A 19,564-nucleotide genomic window follows, 5' to 3' on the forward strand; every position below is an offset into this window, starting at 1 on the left:
GAGGGAGGGAGGGAGGGAGGGAGAGAGAGAGAGAAAGAGAGAGAGAGAGAAAGAGAGAGAGAGAGAGAGAGAGAGAGAGACAGAGACAGAGACAGAGACAGAGACGGAGGGAGGGAGGGAGGATATTATCTCATTTGATTCTTACAACTCTTCATTGTAGGTGCAATTATTATTCCCATTTTTCAATTGAGGAACCTGAGACAGAGGTAAAGTGACTTGACTAGCGTCACACCTAGTTTCTGAGACTAGATTTGAACTCAGATCTTCTTGACTCTAGGCCCAGAGCTCTAAGCACTGCCACAACTAGTTGCTTTCACAGTTTGAAATTCTGGCCCTTCCAGAACTTCAGTTTCTTCCTGTATAGTATAATTTCCTATATAGTATAACTAATTTTATATGGGGTTTTAAAATATGCAAAGAACTCTGTGTTTGTATGCACGTGTAAAATCTCATTATTATTATCTCCATTTTGCAGATGAGGAAATTGAAGCTGAAAGAGATTATAAGTGATTTTCTCAGAGTCATACAGTTAGAAAGTATTTGAGATAGGATTTGAACTCCAGGTCTGATGTTCTATATATGCTCAGTCATGTCCAACTCTTCATGACCCCATTTGGGATTTTCTTGACAAAGACACTGGAGTTTACTATTTCCTTCTCCGACCCATTTTACAAATGGGGAAACTTGGCCAGGGTCTCTCAGGTAGGAAGTGTCTGAGGTCAGGTTTGAACTCAGAAAGATGAGTCTTCCTGACTTCATGTGCAGCACTTTAGCTATTATTCCATGCCAGGCACTGCGCTAAGCTCTGGGGCACAGAGAGGCAAAGGACAGCTTTTGTCTTTGGGGTGTTCCCAATCTAATAGGAGAGACAATAAGCAAATATGTATGTGCAAACCAGTGGCCACAGGACTGCTTTTAGAGTCCAGAGATAACTGGGTTTCATTCCCATCTTGGGTACTTTCTAGCTGAGTCACCCTGGGCAATTCACCTACCCTGTCCAAGCTTCCTTTGCTGAGTTTGATTGGAATATTGCCTCAGATATTTACCAGTGGTGTGGTCCTGAGCAAGTCAGTCATCCCTTCAGTGCCTCCAGGGAATCCTCTAAGACTATAAATTACTGAAGAGATTGTTGGCATGTGCCAAAGGTGGGAGTTTTCCACACATGGATGAAAGCACAGATTTAGACTTAAAAGCAAAACCAAAATAAAATCCTGATGAGGTTATCATGCAGCCCAAATTGAATTAAATCCAGGGGGCAGGGGCAGATGGGTAGCTCAGTGGATTGAGAGTCAGGCCTATAGACAGGAGGTCCTAGGTTCAAATCCAGCCTCAGACACTTCCCAGCTGTGTGATCCTGGGCAAGTCACTTGATCCCATTGCCCACCCTGACCATTCTTCCACCTAGGAGCCAATACACAGAAGTTAAGGGTTTTTAAAAAAATCCAGTGGGCAGCTAGGTGGCTCAGTGTACGGAGAGTCAGGCCTAAAGATAGGAGATCCTAGATTCAAATTTGGCCTTAGACAGTTCCTAGCTGTGTGACTCTGGGCAAGTCACCTATCCTCCATTGGCCTTACCATCCTTCTACATTGGAACCAATACACAGTATTGATTCTATGGTCAGGGTTTAAAAATAAACATTGTATCTAAATGTCCATCATTATTATCATCCCTTATTTTTCCCCTTAGAGTCTCTCGACACTGAAAAATTCAGACCAGTCAGGTACTCTATCCCTTGCTTGCAGTCCCAGGTTAGTAAATGGCAGAGTTCCCCATGCCTACATTCATAGAACTCTACAGATTTTTCTGCAGCCTGAGCTGTCTGGGCACCTCATCAACACTTTACTAAAGCCTTAAATGTATCTCTCACTGAACAATGAGTGTGGAGAACAGCAAATAAATATTTCAGGCCTCCGAGTAAATATAGTCTACCTTTTCCTTTTAAGTAAACCCAAGAGATGACAACTCACTCCTTTCCTCTACCCCTCCTTTCCCCTGGTTGCTCCACCAATAACTGAGCTCCCATTAAATTGGCACTTCTCAGTAATCACTGGGATCAAACACCAGATGTAGGTGAGTGTACTTGAGTGTTTCTATGGGGGAAAGGAGGTGGAAGGTGGAGAAAGGGCAAGTGTGGTGCCTGTGAGATGGAGGAGGGAAATGAGAGTGATCTTTGAATGAAGGAAGGGCTATTAAACAGAAGAGGGATCAGCCTTGTTCTTCATGGCCCCAGAGGGCAGAATAGAGAGTGATGGATGGGGAAAGGCACCAAGAGCTCCATTTACGTTAGATGCTGGTGAGCCCAGAGTGGAATGGGCTTCCTCCTCACCTTCCTCCAACACACAGATTCTAGGCTCCAAACCCAAGTGGTCCTTGCTCTTCCCCAAACTTGATGCGCCATCTGGCACCTCCATGACCCTATTCTCGGCTATTCTTTCTTCTAAGCATATATTCCATCCTCTCTGAATCCCTAGTTTCCTTCAAAGTTCACCTGAACAAAGCCTCTACTTAACCCCTTTTCCCCTAAAGTAGTCAGTACTTCTGGACCCCCTGAAATTACTCTGTATGACTTTATCCATGTCCAGGTTATCCCTCCAGCTCCTTGTGGGCAGGATGGTTCCACCATTTTTGTCCTTGTGTCTTTAGCACTTAGCATGTAACAGGCATGCAAAACAGGCTGTTGTTGTTTCTAATCCTTTCTTTCTGTCTTAGAAACAATTCCAAAAGAGAACGATAAGTGCTAGGCAATGGGGGTTAAGTGACTTGTCCAGGGTCATACAATTAGGAAATGTCTGAGGCTAAATTTGAATTGAAGACCTCCCAACTCCACACCTGGCTCTATTTACTGAGCCACCCAGCTGCCCCCTGGTCTTCCTTTAATGCTAGGGCCTTTCCTTAGAGATTCTGCAAGCTCTCCGTGCAATAAGTTGTTTGTACCTACTTCCTTGTATGTTGTCTTTGTCTAGTCTATGCTTTTGTCTTTCTTTGCACTTGGCAGAGTTTTGGGCTCTAGAACTATTGTTCAGTGATTTTTTAGTTGTGTCCAACTCTCCATGACCCTATTTGGAGTTTTCTTGGCCAAGATCCTAGGGTGGTTGGCCATTTCCTTCTCTAGATCATTTTTGTAGATAAGGACACTGAGACTAACAAGGTTAAGTGACCAGTCCTTGGTCACATAGCTAGTGAATATATGAATCTGAATTTGAAATCAAGACCTCCTGACTCCAGGCCCAGCACTCTATCTACTGTACCACCTAGCAACCCCCTTTATAGATGTTTATTAAATTGAATTGAACCTAGATACCACTTGTCAAAGATCTGGTCAGTCTCATACAGGTTGGATCAGAAGGACACCAGGTCCACGCTGGTGGTCAATCAGATGGATATTGAGGTTGCTCTCAGCTCCCAGATGTTATGAGAGGAAGGGATAATCTGGAGGTCTGCTTTTTAAGATGGTGCAGGTAGCTAGCTGTTATCAGTTGCATTTTTTCTGGACTATTCTAAGAAAATGACTCCAAGATTTGAAGTCAGAGGGTCTAGGTTCCCTTCTAGGTTCTACCACTTACAAATTATCGTATCAAATCATATGACCTCTCTGATACTCAGTCAATTCATCTGTAAAATGAGAGGGTTAGACTTGAAGACTTCTAAGGTCTTCCTTCCCAGTTTTAGGCCCAGTGGTCTGATGGTCTTGGATCTGGTTGCATTGGTTGGACCTTCTGTAACAACTCTTATAATTAGTAGGACAATGAGTCTCCCATGCATTTGTTTTCTCGTTTCATTAAGAAAAAAAGGAAAGGAAAGGAAAGAGAGGGTCAGGACTCTATGAACACTAAGGTCCATTCCAGTTCTAAGTCTATAAGGGAACTCAAGAGACATGGGCACTAACTGCATGTCATTGCATAGTAGGGGAAAGAATCCTGGGCTTGGGTTCCAATCTGGCACTCTACTTGCTGTTCCTGTGACCTTGGCAGAGTGAGTTGACCTCTCTATGCCTTACTTGAATGCTGTGCCAAGAGAGCGGCTTGAATTTGGCTGGATCTCAAAGGTACTTCCTTAGAATCTCTAAATCCTGTAGTTAACTCTGTAAGATGAGAACATGAGATTAGCTGAGCTCAAAGGTCTTTTCTAGCATATAACTCCTTCCCCAAACAATTCTATGATTATTATTTTTCCTTTTATCATCATATTCCGGGGGAGAGAAAAGGATTCATTGTCAAACTCATAATGTGACTCAGGCTGTCAGACCCACTTGTGAGACTTCCTATCAGTCAATCAACAAACATTTATTTTATTAAGGATTTGTTAGGTGCCAAGCACCATGCTAAACCCTAAGGAGGCAAAAGAAAGACAGAAACAGTCTCTCAAAAACAGATCTTCTATGCTAGGAGAAAACTATGTATATAATAATAATAATAATAACAATAACCATTATTTATATAGCATTTATAATTTATAATAATAGCGTGTATCATGTATATAGCATTTGTATGTGCCAAGCACTGTGTTAAATGCTTTTCAATTATGATCGCATTTGAGCCTCACAACAATCCTGGGAGGTAGCTGTGTTATTATTATCTCAATTTTCCAAATGAGGATCCTAAAGTAGATGTGGTTAGGTGACATGCCCAGAGTCACACAGTAAGTGTCAAAGGCTGAGCTTGAATTCAGGTCTTCCTGTGCTTTATCCACTGCACTTACCTAGTTGCCCTATGTATGTGCTTCTTAGTAGAGGGATGGCAATCTAAAAGGAGAAAGCACTAGCAGCTAGGAGAATTGGGAAAGGTGCCCTCTGGGATGTAGAATTTGAACTGAGTCTTGAAGGAAAACAAGGATTTTAAGAGGAGGAAGTAGGAGTGTTCTGGTAAATGTTTAACAGCCAATTCTCAAAGAAAAGTCATGTGCCTACAGTACAGCTTAAAGTTTAACCTTCATTAGTAGCATTTTCTCCCTCACTTTCCTAATCCAAGACAATCAGCCAAACAATAAATCAAGCCCTGTTTTGGAGCCCTTGCCAGTTTCCAAGGCATAATTGATCACACTGAAAATGTAATAATTATGATCAAGCAGGCTCCGGCACACCCCTAGGTGGAAGTAAGCAGGGGAAGCCCATCCCAGGCATGCGATGTTGTTGTTCTGTTGTTTCAGTCGTGTCCAACTCTTTGGGTCCCATTTGGGGTTTTCTTGACAGATACTGGAGTGGTTTGCCATTTCCTTCTCCAGCTCATTTGACAGATGAGGAAACTGAGGCAAACAGGATGAAGCGACTTGCCCAGGGTCACCTAGCTAGTAAGTGTTGGAGGATAGATTTGAACTCATGAAGATGAATCTTGTTGACTCCAGAGCCAGCACTCTATGCACTATGGCACCACCTAGCTGCCCAGAAAAGGAGAAAGAAAACATCTGTGGCTCCTGCTGGACAAGAGCAAAGATCTCTCTAATGAGAAGCTGTGACTAGGTAGAATCGTTGCTGTTTTGTGTGGTACCAGAGAGAGATAGAGACAGAGACACATACACACAGAGAGACACAGAGGGAGAGGGAGACAGAGAGAGTGTAGTGACAGGGGAGGGAGAGGAAGAGGGAGAGAGAGAAAAAAAACAGAAACAGAGACAGAAACAGAGTGGGGTTAGAGAAAAGGGGAGATGGAGAAAGAGAGGGTGGGAGGAAGAGGGAGAGGGAAGGAGAGAGTCAGAGAGAGAAACAGAAACAGACACAAAGAGAGAGACCCAGAAACAGAGAGACAAAGAGAGACAGAAACAGACAGAAAGACAGAGAGACAGAAACAGAGACAAAGCAAGACCAACAGACAGAGAGAAATAAACACAGAGAAAGACAGAGACATACAAACAGAAACAGAGAGAGAGATAAAGAAACAGAGACAGAAACAGAAACAGAAAAATAGATAAAGAGGGGGCAGCTGGGTAACTCAGTGGATTGAGAGCCAGGCCTAGAGACGGGAGGTCCTAGGTTCAAATCCGGCCTCAGACACTTCCCAGCTGTGTGACCCTGGGCAAGTCACTTGACCCCCATTGCCTACCCTTGCCACTCTTCCACCTATAAGTCAATACACAGAAGTTAAGGGTTTAAAAAAAAATTAAAAAAAAAAGAAAAATAGATAAAGAGACAGAGAAACAGAGACAAAGAGAGACAGACAGAAACAAAGTGTATGTGTGCGAGGTTGAGTGAGTGTGTATGTGTGTGCATGTTGGAACTGGTTGGGGCAGTAACTCAGTCTGTGTGGGTATGTCCACATGTGTAGGCAGGAAAGTGTGAGGTGTGAATAGAAACCAATGGACTGATGTTCACGAATATGTCTGCACTTGGGAGATGCATGTGTGACTCTGTGCACTGATATGGAAATAAGACATCAGAAATAAGACACATCCATGCTACATGGCAATGGATGGATGTGTGTGAATACACACACAGGTGGAGAATCGTCCAGATGACTGAGCTCTTGAATGGTACCAAGAGGGAGATGGAGGAAAGACGTGTGTAAGAATGAGCCCTAGGATGGATGCATCTGTATGTATGCAGCCAAAGGGTTTGTACACGGGTGCACCTATGAGAATTAAAGGAAATGGTGCCCGTGCACATGAGTTCTCTCCGTGGCCCTCATCCCATGCCTCACCTTGACTCCCAGCCCTTATTGTGTGGTCTGCAGGACGCTAATTCACCAGGAGAAATTCTTTCCCTTGCCACTGATGCCCATTGAGAGGATTAAAGAGAAATCTCCTTGAAAAACCCTTAATAGGGGCACGTAGGTTGCTCAGTGGATTGAAAGCCAGGAGGTCCTGGGTTCAAATCCAACCTCAAACATTTCCTTGCTGAGGGACCCTGGTCAAGTCACTTAACCCCCATTTCCTAGCCCTTATCATTCTTCTGCTTTGAAATCAAATCACAGTATTGATTCTAAGATGGAAGATATGGAAAAGGAAAGGAAAGGAAAGGGAAAAGGAAAGGAAAGGAAAGGAAAGGAAAGAAAGGAAAAAGAAAGAAAAGAAAATCCCTTAATAAAGTTTTCCTGGGGCTAGTCTGCCTTCTAGTGAGTAGCCCTCCCACCACTGGAAAGGAGCTCAGCTGGAAGCAGCCTTAGGAACCAGAAATCGGAACCCAGGGAGAGGAGAGGTTTAGCTATCAGAAAGGAAGATTTGATTAGCCGCCTACATCAACTGTTTAGGAAGGGCCCCAGTTTCCACCCTGTTAAGGAGGCTGCCAGGTGAGCAGCCTTGTTAACAAAGCCAAGATTTCCCTGTTCTCTCCCACCTCCTGCTTTTCTGTGGGGGCCGCAGGGGGTGGGAAGGCTGGAATGAAGGCAAAGACTGGGAGCCTCTGGGATGACAGGAAGCCCTAGCAGGTGACTTCGCTTCTTGGAATAGGAAACAGGCAGGCAGGCTTTGTTCTGGAATGAGACTCTGTTAATATTCAAGCCTGTCCCTAAACAGGCCTGGATTCTGTGGGTAATTTAATCTTTTAATAACTGTGGTTTATAAGGCGGCAGTGCTGCCCACGGAGGCTGGCAGTGTACACACACACACACACACACACACACCCCTTCCCAAGCTCTGGCTGGCTTCCTCGCAAGCTGGAGCTCTGTGTGGTAGAGAATTGAGCAGGGCAAAGTTTAGACAGCTCCTTGGGGAGAAGGGAGAGGGAAGGATGCTGTGGTCAGAGCAGGGGTGGGCTCTGCTCTTCCTCTGGGCTCATCTGATATGTGAGATACAAGATTCTAAGATCAGAAATTTTGAGCTGGAAAGAGCCTCCAAGACACCCAGGCTCACTACATCATTTTTCAGAGGAAGAAGCCAAAAGGGGAAGGGTCCCCCAGTGAGTAAGGGATTGAGACAAGATTTAAACCCAAGTTCTCCCACTCCAAGGCAAGGGTACTCCCCACTACTCTGACAGGAAAAGAGAAGACTAAGAAGGTACTAATCTCATGCTATCGTGCCCTGGTTAGGAAAGTACTTTAAATCTTTTGAGAACTTTGAAGTTTTCTATCAGTAGAGCACTCTGGCTCTTATCTTGCCCATGGATGCCATTTTCCATGACCTTCTTCTCTTTAAGCTGGAATGAACCATAGGACTTTTTTTTCTACCTGTCATAGCCACCAATGTCCATTGAGGGGATTAAAGAGAAACCTCCTTGAAGAACCCTCAATGGGGCAGCTAGGTGTCTCAGTGAATAGAGAGCCAGGTCCTGGATTCAAATCTGACTTCAGATACTTCCTAGATGGGTGACCCCAGGCAAGTCACTTAACCCCCATTGCCTAGATCTTACATTGTGTTGATTCTAAGACAGAAAGTAAGGGTTTAAAAAGGGGGGGAGAAAAGAAAAAGATATTCCTTCTCCAGGAAGCTTTCTTTGATTAAACCTCATCTCACTCTAACCACTCAACTCCCATGGACTTTCTTTGTTTATTTCCCCTTATTGAAGGATGTGTGTGTGTGTGTGTGTGTGTGTGTGTGTGTGTATTGCCTTCATCAAATGGTATCCTTGAAAGAACTGACTACCTCTTCTTCTGCATCCTCCCTCGTGGTGCCTAGGACAGGCTTTATGGATAGGAGCCATTAGAGCTGGAAAGGACCAGGAAAATTATCTAGGGTAGAGGTTCTGTTTGTTTTTTTTTTAATCCTTAACTTCCATCTTGGAATCAATACTAAGTATGGATTCCAAGGCAGAAGAGCAATAAGGACTAGCCAACAGGGGTTAAATGACTTGTCCAGGGTCACACAGCAAGGAAGAGTCTGAGGTCAAATTCAAACTCAGGTCTTCCTCATTCTAGGCCCAGCACCTCTATCCACTAAGCCACATAGCTGCCTCTTTGGAGTCCAACAATTTGGACTTTTTAAATAAGAATATTTATTAGAAACTATTCATTTTTTAATTGTATGTATTTTATTTTGTGAATTTTAAAATATGATTTTGAGAAGGGGTCCATGGGATTCATCAGACGCTCTCAAGGGGGCCAGGACACAGAGAAAGTTAAGAGTACCTACTTTAGGCTGACTCTTGCATTTTATAGGTAAAGAAAAGGAGCCTCAAATATGAGAGGTAATTTCCCTAACATCACAAAGTGCTGGACTCAGGATTAGAACCCAAGTTCTCTGACTCTAGATCCATGCAGGGCTCTTTTCACCGAATCTGGCTGTAGTAGAGACCCTCCTCCTTACAACAAACCATTATGAGTCTGTCTCTGCTTCATCCTTTCCTCTCCTTCCTCCCTCCTATATCTTCTAGGCTATCTCCTCTTTCTTCTTTCTTTCCTTCTATCTTTTCCTCTTCCTCCTCCCTCTTCCCTCTCTCCTCAATCTTCCCTTCTTGTTTCTTCCTTCCTCTTCTTCTTCCCTTCTTCCTTCTTCATCCTCATCCTCCTTCCTCCCTCATCCTTCCCACCTCTTTCCTCTTATCTTCCTCCCCCTCCTCCTTTCATTCTTCCCTCTTCTCTCTTTCCTCTGCTCTCCTTCCTTCTTTCCCTCCTTTCTTTTTTCTCTCCCATTTCCTCTCTCCTTTTCCTTCCTCCCTCCTTTTTCTATCCTCTCTCCTTTTCTCTCTTCTCCTTTCTTTTCTTTCCACTTTCCTCCTTTTTTTCTCCTCTCTCCTCATTCCTCCTCTCTCCCCTCTCTCTTCATGCTTCTCCCTCAACTTATTGATTTCAGTTTAATTAGGGCTTTGGTAAACACAACAAGTTTCTCTGGGCCAGCCCTGGGTCAAGCTCAGCTTGAGCTCAGAAGAATAAGTGCTGAATAGTTTGTACTTCCTTCAGGGCCTTGTTGAAATTGTTAGGGCTCCCTTCTATGGCCTGGCCAGGCAGCATTCAGTCAGTTGTCCTTTGTATCAGGCAAAGGGCCAATCAGTTCAATCAACAATTCATTAGACATTTATTTTGAAATTTATCTTATTGCTATTTGTTGTTTTTGTTGTTCAAATGTTTTTTTCAGTCTTTGCCAACTCTTTGTGATTTCGGTTAGTGTTTTCTTGGCAAAGATACTGGAGAGACTTGCCATTTCCTTCTCCAGCTCCCTTTACAGAGGAGGAAATTGAGGCAGACAGGATGAAGTGACTTGCCCAGGGTCACACAACTATTAAGTGTCTAAATTCAGAACTTCTTAATTCCACACCCATTACTCTAACCACCTAGCTCCCTCTTTATTGCTGTATTTTGTTTTTACCCAGCCTAAGTATCCCCCTGAATCCCTCCTTTGCCTTCTTCCAGAAATCTATCATTTATTTGTTTTTTATTTTAAGAAAGGAAAATAGTAGGAAGGAAAAAAATCCAGCAAAGTATTAAATACTTATGGTATACCTGGTACATAAGAATAGATAATGAATATGGACCTATGATTTCACTTATCTAAGTTACTCTCAGATGAGGAAGCTTTCCACCAATCAGGTTGGCACCTTCTAGAGACCTAGAATATAGTAGGGGCTTAAGAAATGCTTGTCGGATTGATTGTTGTGCTAGATACTATGCTAAGCATTGACTGCCAAGCTCCTGTCAGCTCTGAGATTCTTTGATTCTGCAAGACAACTAGGTGATAAACTGGATAGAACAAAAGACTTCGAGTCAGGAAGAGCTGAGTTCAAATTCTGCCTCAGTAACTTAATAGCTGCGTGACTCTGGTCAAGTCATCTCACCTCTTTTTGCCTGTTTCCTCCTCTGTAAAATGGTGGTAATGATATTACCCCCTTTGCAGGGTTGTTTTGAGGATCAAATGAGATAATATATATATAGTTCATTGCAAACCTTAAAGTATTTTATTTAGTTATTATTATTAACATTGTTCTCTCTCTCTCTCTCTCTCTCTCTCTCTCTCTCTCTCTCTCTCTCTCTCTCTCTCTTTATTTATTTATTTATCAGAACAAAGCTGAAGAAGAGGTGGAATCCGGGGAAGACCTGAGTGGCAGCAAGCGAAACAGTCGACTGCTAATGAGTAGCTTCTCCAAACGCAAGGTCAGTCTGGGACCTCAGGCTGGTCCTTGAGGTTCCAATGGAGCAGTCAGAATCATAAGCCGGTCATGTGCCTGAAAAAAAAATCAGTGAAATGCCCCTAAAAATCACCATTTCTCTAATATTTGACAGAGTACAAAACACAGCATTTTTTCTTTTATTTGAAAGCTAGATTGGGGATCAGGGACAGCGGATTCAAATCCCAGCTCTCTTCCTTACTGCCAATGTGCCTCTGGGCAGTCACACTGCCTTGGTTTCTACACGTTGGTTTCCTCATCTTTAAAATGAGGGAGGGGGCAGCTGGGTAGCTCAGTGGAGTGAGAGTCAGGCCTAGAGACGGGAGGTCCTACGTTCAAACCCGGCCTCAGACACTTCCCAGCTGTGTGACCCTGGGCAAGTCACTTGACCCCCATTGCCCACCCTTACCAATCTTCCACCTATGAGACAATACACCGAAGTACAAGGGTTTAAAAAAAAAAAAGAATTAAAATGAGGGAGTTAGACAAAATGATCCAAAAGGGCCCTTCTGACTCTAAATTTATATCCTTTGATCCTCCCAATAATCCTGGGAGGGAAGGAAAATATTACTATTATAGCAATAATGTTAACAATAGTTCATAATTATATATAATCCATATTGTATATTATATTGTTATCTATATTCTATAAATATAAATTCTATTTCTGCATTATGTTTTCATGTTAATATATAATTCAATCTAAAGATTAAAATTAGTTTATTATTTTATTTTTTATTATTTTACATAGTAAGAATAACTAGCATTTATAGAGACATTTAAGACCTTCAATGCATCTGCAAATATTATCTCATTTGATTCCCACAACAACCCCCTGATAGAATTTAAGTCTTTGAAGGCTTTGTTTTTGTCTTTGTAGTCCTGGTACCTAGTGTAGTGCTTGGCATCTAGTAGGTGCTTAATAAATGCTTACAGGCTGATTGATGCATTTTCCACTGCAGTCAGTCAATAAATATTTATCAAGTTCCTACTGTGTGCCAGGTACCTCTCTAATCCTCAGTTTGCTTATCTCTTAATTGGGGGTGAAAATATTTTGGTCATTACATGTGATCATTACAATGAAAGTACTTTACAAAACCTTAAAGCACAATGGAAATGTGAATTTCTGTAAATTCCTGTAGTGTGTTAAGGTTTTAGTAGAAGTTGCTTTTCAGGAAACTGAGGCTCAGAGAGGTACCTGGCACCCAGTAGGAGTTTGACTAATATTTATTGACTACTTCAGGTTTCAATTGCATCAATCAATCAATCAATCCATGAACAATTATTAAGCACTTACTGTGTGCCAGGTACTATACTAGATATTGGAAACACATAGACAAAAGCACCTACTTTGTGCCAAGTATTGTAATAGGTATTGGGAATACATTGACAAAAGCACCTTCTGCATGCCAGGTACTATACTAGGGATTGGAAGTATAGAGACAAATGTACCTACTGTATAGTAGGTACTATACTAAATATTGGGGATACATAGATAGAAGCACCTACTGTGTGCCAGATAATTTCTAGGGAAAGCACCTACTGTGTGCCAAGTATTATACTAGGTATTGAGGATGGATATACAAAACACCTACTCTTTGTCAGGTATTATACTAGATTTTGGGGATACATAGACAAAACATACACTGTGTGTCAGGTATTATACTCAGTATTGTGGGTTCATTGCCATGTGTCAGGTACTATACTAGATATTGGGGATACATAGACAAATACACATACTGTGTGCCAAGTACTGTACTAAGCTTTGGAGATTCATAGACAAAAGCACCTACTTGTGTCAGGTATTATAATAGGTACTGGGGGTTCTTAGACAAAAGCAAAGCTCTCAAGAACCATGTATCCAATCAGGGGAAACAATTTGTCCCCATACCCCTTGTTACACAGCTTTAAACATAATTTGCACCCAAGTCTCTTGATTCCAAGTCTAGAACTCTCTCTATTTGTCATGTTTCAGTGCCTCTCTTTGCCTTCTCTAACGTGCTCTAGAAATGTGAGGTCCTGTTACGGCCTCCTCCTGGGAAAAGTGGAAGAGAGAAGAAGCCAAGGTCTCATCAGGAATAATCATTTTATCTTAGCAGATTCCCTGGGCAGGGTTCAGGAGCTGGGGGTCCGGCTCCAGCACTAGGTGCTAAGATTGGTGCCTTTTCCAGAGCCCTCCTTCCCTAGTAACCTCATACACATCCTTTGCCAGGGCTCAGGGCCAGGAGTACCCACATTAGAGGGAACCAAAGGCCACGGTTGAGCCAGGCGATGGGGCATAGACAGAAGAAATGATGGGGTAAAGGGACAGGCAGGCTCTGATGCAATGAAAAGTGGCAGGAGAAGAGAGAGATGGGATAGAAGCATCATTTGTAGATGGAAGCCTAAGACTCGTCCAAGTGGTGGCTTCATTGGGACAGGACTTTCTTGCCCCAAAGGGAACTGAGGATGGTAGCTCTCTGATCTCTCTCTGCCTCAAAGCTTCCTTCAAGGCTTGGTCTGTGTGCCATCTCCCTATCACTTCCTTAGGCTTCTCACAATCAGTGCACATATGCTTAACTGATTGCAGAGCATCATAGATTGAGGACTAGAAGGGAAAAGTTGAGTCTTACCCCTTGATTTTACAGATGAGAAAGTAGTTCTACAGAGGTGAAGTGATTCTCTTGAGGTCACACAGGTAGTAAGTGGAGGAGCCTGGATTTGAACTCATATCCTCTGTTAAATCAAGTGCTCTTTCCACTGCTGTATAAATGCAGACTTTCCATGGCTGGCTAACATCAGGTCTCTCTCCTCTCTATGCAGAAAAAGGGCAGCAAATTAAAGAAGACTTCCAGCTTAGAAGAAGGGGATGATGATTTGGATTCTCAAGGAAGCCAAAGCAAAGGGTTAGTTACCTTGTGACCAGGAGAGGGAAGGGTGCAGGGCATGGTGGATGGAGTCCAGCATCTAAGCACATCCCAGAGATTATTAGAGCTTAGATCCAGAGCTGGAAGGTGGAAGTGGTGAGAGGTGCCCTTTTGGGAGCTGACCAGGGTGCTGGTTCTTCTGCCATTGCTTGGTTCCTGTAGGGTAAACCGGCAGAAGAAGACCATGAAACTGTCCAGGGCTCTCTCTGACCTGGTGAAATACACCAAGTCTGTCGGCATCCATGATGTGGAAACAGAGGGTAAGTAGGGACAGCCCCCCAGATCGGGATGAGGGGATGGGAGGAAGGGAGGGAGCTGCAGGATCGGGAAGGTACAGGGGGACTGGAGAGAGCTGCAGGGGGAGGAGGAGAAAGAGCAAATATGTAGGGTGATGAGAGGGAGAGGGGGAGAGTTGCACATGGATGGGAGGGAGCTATAGGGGTGAGGGAGATTCAGGGGAGGAAGGAGGAAGGAGCTACAAAGGAAGGAGGAAAGGGAGCTGCACATGTTGGGTGATGAGGGAAAGAAGGGAGGGACCTACACATGGAAAGATCTTTGTGAACTTTAGAGTGATATAGAACTGAGTCATTTATGGGTGTCACAGTTAGTAGTTAGCACAAAACCTGGTATCTCTTGGTGAGAATTTTTCTTGGGAGGTGGGTTTGGGATTCTTCCAGATCCTTCATTCCACCCCATGGTCATTATAATTGTGTTTCTGGCCCATGGAGATTTTTTTTTCTCAACATCTGCCTCAAATCTTGGCTTCTCCTGGGTTGAAGGAAATCCAGATTTGAACCCAGGTCCTCCCAACTCCAACACTGCCTAGCTGTGTGACCCTGGGAAATTCTGCCTTGGAATCAATACAAAATGTTGATTCTAAGATGGAGGTAAGGGAGAGAGAGAGAGAGAGAGAGAGAGAGAGAGAGAGAGAGAGAGAAGCAACAGAGAGACAAGCATTATTAGCTGTTGCTCACAAATCAATTTCCAGATGACTTGACACTGATGTCTTCTTAAATCCCAAACTCTTAAAAAATGATCACTTTTAAAATTTAATTAAGACCATTTAAATCAAACTTCTCAAAATGTATCATTCACTTTTATCATTTATAATGAACAGAGTTCAATGCTCTCTCTCTCTGGCTCAGGCATATTACTACAGAAGCCAATTTTTGTTCAGGGCTCTAAGGGAATCATCTTTCTCTCTCCTTCCTCTCTGGCAGATAGATGGAAAACTCTCATGCTGTTTCAGTTATTTTTCTCCTCCTAGGCTGCTTCTAGTCTTTGGAGGGCCAGGGAACAAGATGATCATAGTGGTTCAAATCTGGCTTTAAACATTTGCTACTTGGGTGACCCTGGGTACTTCACTTAACCCCAATTGCTCTTCCTTTTTTTTAAACCCTTACCTTCTGTCTTAGAATTGATTCCATGTATTGTTCCAAGGCAGAAGAACAGAAAGTCAATGGAGGTTAAGTGACTTGCCCAGGGTCACACAGCTAGGAAATATCTGAGGTCAGATTTAAACCCAGGACCTCCTGTTCTCTAGGCCTGACTTTCAATCCACTGAACTACCCAGCTTCCCCCCTTCCTTTTTTTTAAACCCTTATCTTCCATCTTAGAAGCAAAACTGAACAACAAAGTCCAATCTCATCATCTTTTTATGAAAATGAAGTCCAGAGAGTTTAAGTAACTCACCCAAAGTGACACAGCAAGTTAGTGGCTGAGTCTATACTGTGTGATCAGCAGCAGCAGCAGCAGCAGCATAAATATAAGCAATTATTATGTTCCAAATTGTGCCTAGTACTTTGCAGTTGAGTTGAGTGTCAGGTATGAATTCAACTGACTTAACCTTCGGTTGGTTCTAATTCTAGTCTCCTCTAGTTGGCAAGTATCATCCTTTAGTGAAACCAAGGCCCACCAGATTCTACAACAGAAGCCGGCCCATTATCTGCGTTTCAACCAGCATCAACTCTCCCGCATCTACCCATCCTCATACCGTGTGGACTCAAGTAACTACAACCCCCAGCCCTTCTGGAATGCTGGATGTCAGATGGGTAGGTGGATAGACAGAACCAGTCTGGGGGAGCAGAAGCCTGGGGGAAGGATGTCCTAGAGAAAGATGGGAGGAAGTTGAAAAAGAAGATTGCTAAGACTATCTGGAGTCAAAACCTTGAAGATGTCCAAATATTTTTAGCTGAGAGCATCTCCCTTGCTCAAAAACCTGCAGTGGCTTCCTATTCCCCGAGGGATAAAGTCCAGATCATGTAATTTGGAGCTCAAAAGACACATAAATTCACTCATCCGCTCAATATCTATTGAGAACCCTGTATTTATGGGCCAAGTCTGTGTCTAGGTATTGGAGAGGATACCGAGATGGGTAATCGAGAATATCTACTTTCAGAGTGCTTAAGATCTGAGAGGGGAGAGATGACCTCTGCTGGTATACACGCTTGTCTTGTGTCAATCAGGGTGTGATAATATTTAAGAAATACAAATTGTTTTGTCCTCCTCTCATTTCTTGCTGTTCCCCAGCACACATCCTCTATTCTCTTTGCTGTCTTTCATACTCTCTCCTGGGGCAGCTCAGTGGTACAATAGATAGAGCATCCATCCTGGAGTCAGGAAAATCTGAATTCAAATCTGTCCTTAGACACTTCCTAGCTATGAACCACTTTACCCAGTTTGTCTCAATTTCCTCATCTATAAAATGAACTGGAGAAGGAAATGGCAAACCACTCCAGTATCTCTGCCAAGAAAACCCCAAATAGGGTCACAATGGGTAGAGTATGACTTAAAAATGAGTAGACTACAATGTGTGGTCTTTCCTTTGGCCCCAGTTGGCAGAGCTAAGAACACGATTGCCTTTCCCTAATCCCATTCACCCTTCACTTCAAACCATGGGGCCATCTTCCCTCAGAAGCCTCTCCTCTCCCCTGACCATTCCTCCACTGAAGATATGTCTCTTCTCCAAACCTTTCCTTCAGTCCTTAAGTCTACAGCACCAAAACTCAGCCCGGAATCTCATATGACTTCATGCCAGTTGTTGCCACATGTTTGTGTATGTTTCTTATCTTCCCCACTAGAATATGAGCTGCCTATGGGGCAGGACCATGATCTCTAATTCTTTGTCTCCTCCAAGGCTTCTAACATCATGCTAGACACATAAGAGCTCACACACTCGTACCCTCATTTGTAATCTGCATTGCTATAGTCTCAGAACAACTCTAGTGGAATAAATCATGCAAAGAATCTTGGTAGATGGATTTGGAGTCAAAGGCCTTGAGTTTGAATCCAGTCTCAGATGTTTACTATCGGTGTGACCCTAGGGAAGACTCTTAACCTCTGTCTGCCTCAGTTTCCTCAGCTGAAAGATGGATATAATAAAAACACCTATCTTCCAAGGTTGTTTGAAGATTAAACATGTGATAAAATGTGTAAAGCACTTGGATTTGTTCCCGGAACATAGTAGGTGCATAATAAATGTTTTCCTCCTTCTTCCCATTCTCTGGAATACTGAGAGCCTATAAAATGTTGGTTCAATGAGTTTCCCTGGAATGGATAGGATGCACTGGGTTCCTGGGGCTCTGTTGCCCAAGCTCCTTGCCAGCCTTAACTTCTACCAGAGGGAAGCTGGTCATTTCTGTGCCCAGCTGGGTCAGGCTCAGGATTGAACTCAGTCATGTTTTTCCCCATAGTTGCCCTCAACTACCAATCAGAGGGAAGGATGCTCCAGCTGAACCGCGCCAAATTCAATGCCAATGGCAACTGTGGCTATGTCCTCAAGCCCCAATGCATGTGTCAAGGTAAGAGAAAGCATCCCTGGGTGGGTCTTGTTTGGGGAGATAATCATAGACTCGAAGGCCCTTCTAGCCATTGAGTCTAACTCCCTCATTTCACAGATGAAGATATGGTACCTTGGGGAGGTAAAAGGATTGCCCAAAGTTTCCTTGGGTAGGAAATGCCAAAGGTGGGATTCAAACCCAGGGTTTCTGGCAGCAGGGCCACGCTGTCTCCTAAGAATTTAAGAGTCAATACTGGGCAGCCACAAGGGGATGGGAATCATGGAAACATGGGGAATTAATATCTAGAAGGATGAAAAGGGGGAAAGTGAGTCACACTCTAAAAGCAGATATCAGGAAGAAGGTCCTTGCTGGGAAAACTCAAAAACATCATTAAGAAAGCGGAAAGTAGCTTGTTCTTTGGATATTTAGAATTCAATTCAACTCTACAGCCCTGATGAAATGCTTTCTGAGGGCCAGGCATTGGAGGTACAAAAACACAAATTAACTATGACCTGCCTTCATGGAGTTTACATTCTATTGGAGGAGACAGGGCATGCACATAGAAATAGATCTGGGACACTCGAGGAAGCCTGGAGCTTGAAAAGCAAAACCTGGATCTAGTCAGTCATATATTAAGTACCAGTTGTGTACCAAGTGCTAGGCTAAGCTCTGGAGTTATAAAAAGAGGCAAAAGAAAGGCCCTGCCCTCAAGGAGCCTGCAATCTAATCTAAGTCGTTGGATGATACCCATCCAAGAGGTAGCTGGCACTCTTGCTCCTGGGGCCATTTTAGTGGGGAAAGCAGGCCAGTGGCAGCATTGGGAGGTGTTCTTCTAGCCTTCTGGTATGAGGAGACTGTCCTGACAGACCCAGGACTGGGTGGATGGAAGGATGGATGCTCCGAAGACTGTGTGCTACATCTTAATCTTTCTGTTCACCAATTCACATTCTCTGAATTTACTGTTTCCTCTCTCAGCCTCACCTGAATCAAGAAAATGATGTTTGGCATTTTTTTATTCTAAATTCCATTTCTCCTCTCTTTCTGCTCCTGCCTCCCTCATGCTCTGACTTTAAAAACCCTTTATCTGCTCCAATGGCTGCCACAGATAATAGGCTGGATGACAATATTTGAAGGGGATCCTGCGTTCACATCTAGCTCTCTCAAAACCACTCAGCCTGGTCCTCCATAGTCTGCCGGCTGCCAGCTCCCAGCCTTCTTTGCTAATAGAATCCTGGGACTTGTCATTCTTGTTCCCTGGCACCAGGCTGGACTAGGTCTGCTTATCTTCCCTATGCCAAGGTCCCCCGTCCCTCATGCAGCCTCATGAGTCCACCCCATCAGCCCCCAGAGAACAAACTGACCAGAGGAGTGTTCTCGGCCTCCTGGGAGTTTTTGCCCCTCTTTTAGACTGAGCAATGCACCAGAGGGCTATGTTCATGAATGGGCTTGGGACGGAGGCTGGTATTGAGAAAGACCATGGTCAGGGGCATCTGCTCAAGTCAGGGTCTCCTCTTCTTGAGGGGTTGGGATACACAGCCAGAGAATAATAGGATATTAAAGATAGATTAAACAGGTGGGTATAGATAGAGACAAAAGGGCTAGACTTGCAATCAACGAATTGATTGCAATTCTGACAACAAATTCTGCCTGTCATACTTGCTGGTCATTTGACTGTGGGCAAATTGTAGCTTTAGAGAGAGAAAGGACCTTTGAAGTCATCTAGTCCAATCCATCCATTGTACAAAAGAGTAAACTGAGTTGGCACATGGAGGTCAAGAAATCATTGACCTAGAAAAGACATCAGAAGCCATTTAATCCAACCATGTTCAGAAGAAGAAACATAGGTCTGTGAGGCCATAGCATAAAACTAGATCTGAAAGGGTCATCAATGGCCCTATAGTCTAACCCCTTCATT

General features: G+C 43.5%; 1 protein-coding gene across 1 annotated transcript in view; it reads left to right on the top strand.

Moving 5' to 3' along the window:
* PLCH2 (phospholipase C eta 2) overlaps nt 1-19,564 on the top strand; it is a 256,194-nt gene that overhangs the window by 224,238 nt on the left and 12,392 nt on the right. The window contains exons 10-15 of the mRNA XM_044668648.1: nt 7,796-7,818; nt 10,858-10,950; nt 13,767-13,849; nt 14,033-14,130; nt 15,739-15,921; nt 17,563-17,670. Of these exons, the coding sequence (XP_044524583.1) occupies nt 7,796-7,818; nt 10,858-10,950; nt 13,767-13,849; nt 14,033-14,130; nt 15,739-15,921; nt 17,563-17,670 (588 nt within the window). The remainder of the gene's footprint in view (nt 1-7,795; nt 7,819-10,857; nt 10,951-13,766; nt 13,850-14,032; nt 14,131-15,738; nt 15,922-17,562; nt 17,671-19,564) is intronic.

Source organism: Gracilinanus agilis, chromosome 3 (assembly GCF_016433145.1).
Source record: "Gracilinanus agilis isolate LMUSP501 chromosome 3, AgileGrace, whole genome shotgun sequence".
NCBI classification, from domain to species: domain Eukaryota; kingdom Metazoa; phylum Chordata; class Mammalia; order Didelphimorphia; family Didelphidae; genus Gracilinanus; species Gracilinanus agilis.